This window comes from Kogia breviceps, chromosome 11 (assembly GCF_026419965.1).
Source record: "Kogia breviceps isolate mKogBre1 chromosome 11, mKogBre1 haplotype 1, whole genome shotgun sequence".
Classification (NCBI taxonomy): domain Eukaryota; kingdom Metazoa; phylum Chordata; class Mammalia; order Artiodactyla; family Physeteridae; genus Kogia; species Kogia breviceps.
In genome coordinates, this window is record NC_081320.1 from 82,771,726 (window position 1) to 82,779,675 (window position 7,950).

Consider the following 7,950-nt stretch of genomic DNA (forward strand, 5'->3'; position numbering starts at 1 on the left):
TGCAAGTGCAGACAGAGCTACCCCTGCCAGAGCGGAGGGCGCGAGCGGAGTCCGGAACCCAGGGCTCCCTCACCCCGTCCGCTGTATACGCCTGTCTACCCCTGAACACATAGTAGAGCAGACAGCTTTAGTTTAGTTTTTTTTTTTTTTTTTTTTTAGAAAAACCAAGTGTCTTTATTCCTGAATAGTTTAGTATGGTGGTGGGGGCCGGAGCCCCCTCGAGAGAGTCCCGGAGCCCAGGGATTCAGCCTAGAGGCCAGTTGGGGGAGCAAAGTGTGCGAGGATTAGTCCCTCCGCAGTCCGAGTCTTGCAGGGACGGCGATCAGGCCAAAAGTCTGCACGAGAAGACCCCCGAGTCCCCGACCCGACGCACTCCGACCGTGGGAAGGACGCTGCTCTGGGCGCCTGCGCTGCTGCGGCGGGTACAGAGACGGCAACTTGCCCCGGGTCGGGGGCCCCGTCCCAGGCGAGATGCCCCGGAGCCCACCCGCCCCGCTGGCTGTTTGGCCGGCGTAGAAACTTCGGGCCAGTGGGGGCCGGCTCCCTGTCTATGCCTGTTCTAGCTCCAGGTCCCCGTAGAGCAGGGCTCCGCTGAAGATGGTGAGCGGTTCCTCCGAGTGTGCCAGCTGCCCCATGACCAGGTCGATGCAGACCGTGTCCCCGGCCTGCAGCGGCAGGATGAGGCTGAAGACGCCTAGGGCGCCCGGGCTGGGCTGGCTCTCGGCCACCGGCTTATTCTCCAGGCCCTCAGGCTCGTAGCCTCCGGAGTCTATGCGGGCCACGCCCAGGTTGGAGCGGGACAGCACGGCCTCCACTTTCTCGTGCCGGTGCCCAGTCAGCACCGCGCTCAGCAAGTAGCGTCCGGCTAGAGGCGCCGTGAATACGCCTGGGGACAACAGTGGCAATCAGGAGGGAGACAGGTGGCAGGGGCCAGGAAGGTGTCCGGGAGCCCTTGCAGAACTCCTGGACTGCGTGCGGAGGGACACTCTGGGTCTTTTCACCTCTCTTCTACTACAACGTGAGCTCCGCGGACGGCAGGGAAACCAGCGTTTTGTTCATTTCCGCTTCCCCCGCACTTAAAACAGTGCCTGGGCAAGAACAGGCCCCCATAAAGAGCTGTGGAATGATAGACTTTTCCCCTCCCCACCTCACCCCTCAGTCCAAGCTGTGGTGAGAATGAATAAATGAAGGAGAGAACAGGGGTCTCCCCAAACCAGAGAATGAAAAGGCTCAGCTTGTCTGAAACGGCAAGAATGGGGACATATCACTGCACAGCCTCCCCCGTTCCCCCCAGTGCCCAGCTGCCCACCCCCAGGCTTACCAGTCTCTGGATCATAGCGGCCCCCATCGTTGAGCAGGACTCTGTCGAAGGGCACTGTGCCCGGTTCAGAGCGGGGCAAACTCAGGGCAGCTGAAAAGGCTACCCGGGGCACAGAGGCTGCTGGTGCCCCCTCTGCTCCTGGGTGGGGTGGGGAGGGTGTCAGAGTGGACGCTCAGTGCAGGGCTGCCCAGCCCCCTTCCCCTCCTGGGTCTCTACCCCCAGGGCTGCCTGAGGCCTTCCGGTCCTCCAAATCCTAGTTCAGTTCCCTGCCCTCCAGCACTGAATGAGAGGAACTTACCCTGTTCACCTTGGGGACCTGTGGGAAGAAAAAAGGGAGCAGTGAGAAGTAGGGCAGCTCTCACTAAGTCACTCAGCAAACATCTGCTTTCCCACTGTGCCAGGTGCTATGCAGACTCCAAAACAGAACTGGGCGTATCAAGAAAAGGAGGAAGAGATAGGGTCCATTCTGGTTCAACCTTATAGGCTCAGCCATCGTCTCTAACACAGCAGTGAGGCCACCACAGCCAACTGGCCAACACAGCAACTATCCTAGCTCCTAGTCACTTTCCTAGTCACTGTCAGCCATGTAGGAGCCCCAGATCCTTGCCCCTTCCCCCCTTCTCTGTCTGGTTCAGAGTAGAATGTCAAGCCCGGGGCAGCCAGGGTTGGGGCTGGGAGTAGCCCTGACTGCAGCAAGGATCTCAGCCCACACACCTGGTGGTCCGATGGGCCCCTTTTGTCCATCCTTGCCTGGAGGTCCCGGAGGTCCGGCAGGGCCTGGGGGTCCCTGTACCCCAGGAGGCCCTGGTGGCCCAGCCTCACCTGCAGGACCTACAGTGACAAAACTAAGTTGAAGGAGGGCCATAAAAAGGAGTTTCCAAAAGCCAGGGAAGGTGGTGGATCCAGGGGGAGGGTGATGGGGCACCTCGCTGCCCATGCTGGGTACCTAGCCGGCAGAGCAGCACCCCTCCTCCACCCACAGGCCTGTCTGAGCCGTCAGGGGAAGGCGGGGAGCTGGGACCTTGGATCATCTCTTGCGGACAAACCAAGCTCTGGCACAGAGGTGGGTCTGCAATTCATGCTGGGCAGGGCAAGGAGAAAGTGGACGAGGTTAAGGCTGGGCTGTCGCAGGGTCAGGGGAGGAGAAAGAAAGGACTTGAAAGGAGTGCCCCCACCCCGTGCCTCCTCTTGCCCCCTCACCAGTGAGGTCCTTCAGACTGAGCTGGTGAAGCCGGTCCTCCAGGAGCAGCAGGGAGCTGTTAAGGGCACCGAGCCGCCTGCCCAGGCCGGCCTGCCCCCCTAGCAGCTTCTCCAGCAGGGCTGCCTGTGTCTGGCTGGTGCTGTTGGTTTCCCGTAGCCCAGCCCAGAGCCCAGCCACGTGCCTGGAGAGGCCTTCGCGCAGGCCCTGCAGTCCCCCGGCCACCGTGTCCAGCCGCTCACAGACTCCCTCCAGGCGGCCCAATCGCCCCTCTAGGCTGGGGCACTGGCCGGCCTGTGCCTGTCCCTCTTCCAGGCCTCGGAAGCGCTCCTCACTCTCTGTAGCATGCTCTGTGGCCTCCTGCTGCAGCCTGTTAATCTCAGAGATGATACGGTCCTTGGTGGCTCCCAGGTCAGCCAGATCAGCACCCTGGCCCTCCACTGTGGTCTGGAGCTCATGCAGTGAGTCATTGAGGGAGCTGAAGGTGAGAATAACCTCGGAGAGCTCTCCCTGCAGGGCCTGGAGGGCTGAGCCTGAGCTGCCCCCAAACACACTGAAGCCATCCAGAGGCCCACGGCTCGGTCCCCCAACACCCGGGCCGGCCCCAGGGCCCCGCGGGGGTAACAGGGGGCAGGAGCAGCGCTCCACACCATCCCGAAGACGGCCCAGCTCCTCTTGGACACCACCGCAGGTGCCACAGCCCTCATCCCCACGGGCCTGCAGCAGCCCCTCCAGTTGGCCCAGCCGCGCAGCTGTGAGATTCACCTGCAGTGTGAACTCTGCAGCCGTCTCATCCAGCGCATCGACACGACCCTGGAGCTGGCCCACGACCCCTTGCAGTCCCTCCAGCACGGCCTGCTGGGCCTCCCCAGCTGCTCCCAGCTTGTGCAGGCCTGAGCCCACCAGCTGCAGCTGCCCCTCGCTGTCCAGCACCCTGCGCTCCAAGGCACTAAGGATCTCGCTGACCTGGGAGTCCTGCTCGCCCGGGGCCCCAGAGCAGAGCTGCCCACATGCCTGCACAGCCCCTGCCACCTGCTCTTCCAGCAGAGCCAGCCGCCCCCCCAGCTCCCCGCTCACATTGGCCAGCAGCCCCTCCAGCTTCTCTTGTTGGCCCCGGGCAGCAGGCAGCCAGTGGCTCAGGCCCCCGGGATGCCCCCGCCAGCCCTCCTCCTGCTCCTCCAAGGGGCCCAGGGTGGAGTTGAATCGGCCCTCCAGGCGAGCGAGGCGGGACGCTAAGCTGGTATAGCCTGGGGGGTGGCCCCCTTGCCCAGCTGCTACTCCCAGGTTGGCGCCTCGCCGCCCGCTCAGCACTGTCACCGAGCCAGCCACTACATCCAGCCTCCGCTCCAGTTCGGCCAGTCGCCGGCCCAGCTCTGGAGGGCAGCACTCCTGAGGGGGCCAGCGGCCCAGGGCCTGCCCAGCGAGCCGCCGCTGCCGCTCCTCCACGGAGGCCAGTAGCTTCTCCAGCGCTCGCAGCCGCTCCCTGTCCTCCTGCTGCTGCCGGCGGAAGCCATCCAGGCCCGCCAGGCACACAGAGCAGGACTCCTGCAGCCGCTGCTCCAGCTCCCGCAGCAGCTCCTCGCTGTGGCCGGGAGGGGCCGGGCTTGGGCCCAGAGCCCTGCCGCCACCACTGCCACCACCACCGCTGTGATGGGTGTTGAGATGGCCCAGCTCCTGGTCGTGGGTGGAGACGCGGTTGTCCAGGAGCTGCAGCTGCTGCTGTATCTCGTTGAGGGTCTCGTGCACACCGGGGCGGGCAGCTGCATCAGCGGGCTGCTGCCTCCCATTAAAGGCCGTCTCCACAGCTCTCTGGACGTCTTCTGTCAGGCGCCCACTCAGTCCCTGCAGGACACCCCGGAGGCCCTGCAGCTCCTTTGTCAGGCTCTGCACCTGCTCCTCCAGCTGCTGCACCTTCTGTGACTCCCCAGGTCCTGGCAGAGAGGGGAAGGCATAAGGTCGAGGGGCTAGGCCTCAGAGCTCAGTGCCTACCTCCTAGGTCCTGCTCTCCCCAGCTCCAACAAGAGGGCAGAGGTCCCAGCTGATTCGGCCATTCCTTAGCTGCGTGACTTGGGAAAGAAAAGATGGTAGGAAACTCCATTCACTGAATGCCTTTAAGCCACACGTGTACCATGGCTCCTTCCCGCATCCAACAACTCCATTGTGCAAAGACCATTAGTTCTTCCCATTTCACAGACTGGGAAACAGAGGGCCAGAGAGGTTCGTTAATTAACTGGGCCATGGATTACAAGTTTAATAAGTGGCAGAGCCAAGTTTCAAACCCAGGTCATCCGTCAGACCACCAAGGCCAGGTCCTTTCCACCTTCCAGAGTGCCTCTTAACTTTATGGAAACTGTTTCTACATCTGAAAAAAGGGAATGATACTATGTCACTCCCTCAGGGTGAGTGAGACGCAAACATGGGGTACAAACCTCTCCACAGCACTACAGGGACAAACAGGGCTCCGAGGCAAGCTGCAGGGGATCTGGCTGGATGGTGGGAGAGTCAGCCAGAAGTTCCTGTTTCCATAATTACAGCACAGCTATCTCCCTGGCAAGCAAACACAGCACATCTGCAGTGCCGGCCAACGGGGACTGCTGCATTCTGGGACCTGCAGTCTCCAGAGGCCACGGAGGGGCCTGGAGCCTGTAGTTGGCTGCAGTGCATGCTAGGACTTGTAGTCTCATCTGTCTATGCCCTTGGACCAAGCTTCTCCAAGGAATTGCCCCTTCCTCCGCAGCTGTTCCCAACTAGGAAGTATCTTGGCCACACGTGGACGTGAACTAGCACATTCTCTTTTTCTGCCTTCCTTTTCTCTGGGTCTCCACTCAGTCTCTCTTCTCTGTGTCTCACACACACACACAGACACGGACACGGACATATTCTCCCTCCCTCTCTCTCTCTCTCTCTCTCTCTCTCTCTCTCTCTCTCTCTCACGTGTGGGAAGGCATCTCATTAACTCCCTTCTGTCCCCTCTTCTGACCTGGAGCAGGGGTTCCCCACAGCAGCCTGGCCCACGCTTCCCCCAGCACCGTCTCCCCCTCCTCTCCCCAGCAGCTCCTGTACTCACCTTCCCCGCCCAGTCCACTCAGGTGGCTGCCCACACTGGAGCCCGAGAGGTTGGGGCGGGCGGGCCGGGGCCGGGGGCGCGGCGTGGTGGGTGCAGGGCCCAGCGCCGGGGCAGGTCCCTCGGCACAGTCATCGCCCCCGTACCCCTGGCAGCACCTCCACTCCATATCCGTGACTGTTTTGTAGGCCACTCGGTAGCGAGGGCGGAGGAAGCTGCGGTACCTGGGAGAGGCAGAGAGAGGCCTCTTGACTCCTCCCTGTCCTATAGTGATCCTGGCCCTGTCCTCAGAGATGGGCAGCCGCTTGTGGACTAGGTCGGTCCCTCGGGCTGGGTCCCCCTTACTGACCAGCATGTGGCCTCGCTCAGTTGACAGTTTTCAGCGTGTTGGCCAAGGGCCAAATCGCTATCCTTCCTCCCCTTGTCCTGTGCTGGAACTGTGAACTCTTCTCCTTGACTGTGACCCAGCCCAGAAAAGGCATTCCAGGGGCTGGCAGGCTGGTCCAGGTAAGTTTGCCCCTCGGTATTCCACCAGCCAAATCGCTGCCTCAGCATCTCCTCCGCTGGCTCTGACCGCAGCCCCCGGTCCTGCCCCTTGCTACCTGCTTGGTTGGTACAACTGCCCCCAGTTGGCCGCCCTAGCCCAGCCCCAACCCAGTGCCCATCCCCTGGGGGCGGGGTGCTCACATGATGCTGTGGGAACACTGGGGCTGGCCCCAGCCACAGGGCTGGTAGTCAGGCTTGATGAAGGTCTCCACTCCATCCTCAAGGACACAGCTCACTGTCCGGGTCACCACATAGGCACACCAGTTCCTGCAGACACAGCCCCGCGTGGGCCCAAGATCCAGAGACGCATGCCCCCAAGGAAGGCCCAGGGGGCTACCAGAGGGGCTGAGGGAGGGTCAAAAGATGAAGGGCCCCTGGGGACCGGTGGGAGCTGCAGGGGCAGCTCCCCGCCGCCTTCCTGTGCAGCAGGAGTCAGTAAAGACTTTTCAAGATGGGGACGGGAGGTGTAGATGCAAAACCACAACCACGAGATGTTGATCCTCGTGGCTGGGGGCACCTCTGAATCCACACATTCATCCGTGTCCCTTCTGTCTCAACCCCCAGCTTGGCGTGGCCTCTGTGAACCGACTGGCTGGGTCCCCTGGTGATCCCCTGGATGCTGGCTTCCACCCACCACTCAGGGGAGAGGACGGGGCAGGCAGGGGTCCAGCTCAGGGTTAAGGAGAGAAGAAGCCATTGATGAGCCCTGGCCGCCTTGGGGCTCCAAGTTCTACACTCTTGGCCCCATTCAGGCCAGCCTCTGGTCCATGTCGGCTGCAGAGCCACAAGGAGGAGAGGAGTGGCGTCAGAAGCGTGGATTGCTGGATGGGGCTGAGGGAGCCCTAGAGAGGAATGAAAGGTCTGCGGAGAGTCCCAGGCTGGTATGCAGCTGGCGGCTGGCAGGAAGGCCTGGCTGGTGCCCCTCGGTAATTTCCCTGGGCACCTAACGTGGAAGCGGATCTCCCTGAGGTTGGGGGGGACCTATCTCTTCGGGGGGCCCTGGAAGTGCCCTGAAGGAAGGCGGGCATGTAAAGAGCCACCTGACGGATGGGTTTCCTCTCCCCCCTTCCCTGCCCTATAGGCGGGGACAGCCCAGAAGAGCAGACCCAAGGCCGGGGCCAGGATACACACCTTTTCCCCCACTCTCCCACCTACCTCCAGCCTCGGGCTGCGACCCAGACTCTTACCTGTGGCGGCTGGCAGGCCGGGGGGCACTCTGGGCCTGGGGTCCCCCAGGGCTGAGGGCCCCGCCACTCCCAGTGTAGAGGTTGTAACCGCGAGGAGGGTAGCTGGCTGCCCCCACGGCTGTGGTCAGCAGGCAGCAGAGGTAGCAGCTCCAGAGGGTTCCGGGGGCCATGGCGGGGGCGCTCCGTGGTGGCCCTCAGAGGCACATCCTGGCCTGACCACTGGCGCCTCTGCCTGGAGCGGGGGATACCGCTGCTCCGAGGGACAGCAGGTCCCGTCCCCAGCTTCCTGCCGGCAGCCCCCAGCCACACGCCTCCTCCTTGGCCGCCTGGCCTGACCCCTCTCCCCCTCCTCTTTCCTCCTCAGGCTCCTATCTGTCCCTCCCTCGGTTCCTTCCGCTCTCCTCTTCTCCACTTCTGAGGGGGGTTTGTTCTCTGTGCCCCCCGGCCTCCTGTGCCTGGTCCCTGGCCCTCTCAGATGCTGCTTCCTGGGCCTCCACCCCCTCGCCCCAGCTGGCCCTCCTCTGGTCTCCCTATCGCTTTTCCCCAATGACTGGGTCCTGAGGGTGACAGGGCTTTGCCCCTGTGGCTGCGCAGAGGCGCAAGAGTGGCTGCGGGGCGGGCCCTGGCCTCCCGC

At 62.8% G+C, this 7,950-nt stretch overlaps 1 protein-coding gene across 2 annotated transcripts; it reads right to left on the reverse strand.

The window, feature by feature from the left end:
• Nucleotides 1-144: 144 nt before the first annotated feature.
• Nucleotides 145-7,950, reverse strand: EMILIN1 (elastin microfibril interfacer 1). 2 transcript variants are annotated; one of them, XM_059080051.2, is made up of 8 exons: nt 7,317-7,950; nt 6,271-6,396; nt 5,587-5,807; nt 2,522-4,450; nt 2,036-2,152; nt 1,620-1,637; nt 1,322-1,459; nt 145-886 (listed from the first exon to the last, which is right to left on the reverse strand). In XM_059080051.2, exons 1-8 carry the CDS (start codon nt 7,484-7,486, stop codon nt 549-551), a joined length of 3,057 nt encoding a protein of 1,018 aa, XP_058936034.1. In that variant the 5' UTR covers nt 7,487-7,950; the 3' UTR covers nt 145-548. The 2 variants fall into 2 exon arrangements, 1 of the variants encoding a protein (XP_058936034.1); XR_010835605.1 differs by lacking the exon at nt 1,620-1,637 and having other exon boundaries at nt 2,028-2,152.

Coding starts and splice junctions, on each gene's coding strand:
- EMILIN1 (XM_059080051.2), bottom strand. CDS start 7,486: ATGGCCCCCGGAACCCTCTGGAGCTGCTACCTCTGCTGCCTGCTGACC. Junction 6,397..7,316: donor CGGCCTGCCAGCCGCCACAG/GTAAGAGTCTGG, acceptor CTGTGTCTGCAG/GAACTGGTGTGCCTATGTGG. Junction 887..1,321: donor CCGCTATGATCCAGAGACTG/GTAAGCCTGGGG, acceptor TGTTGTCCCCAG/GCGTATTCACGGCGCCTCTA.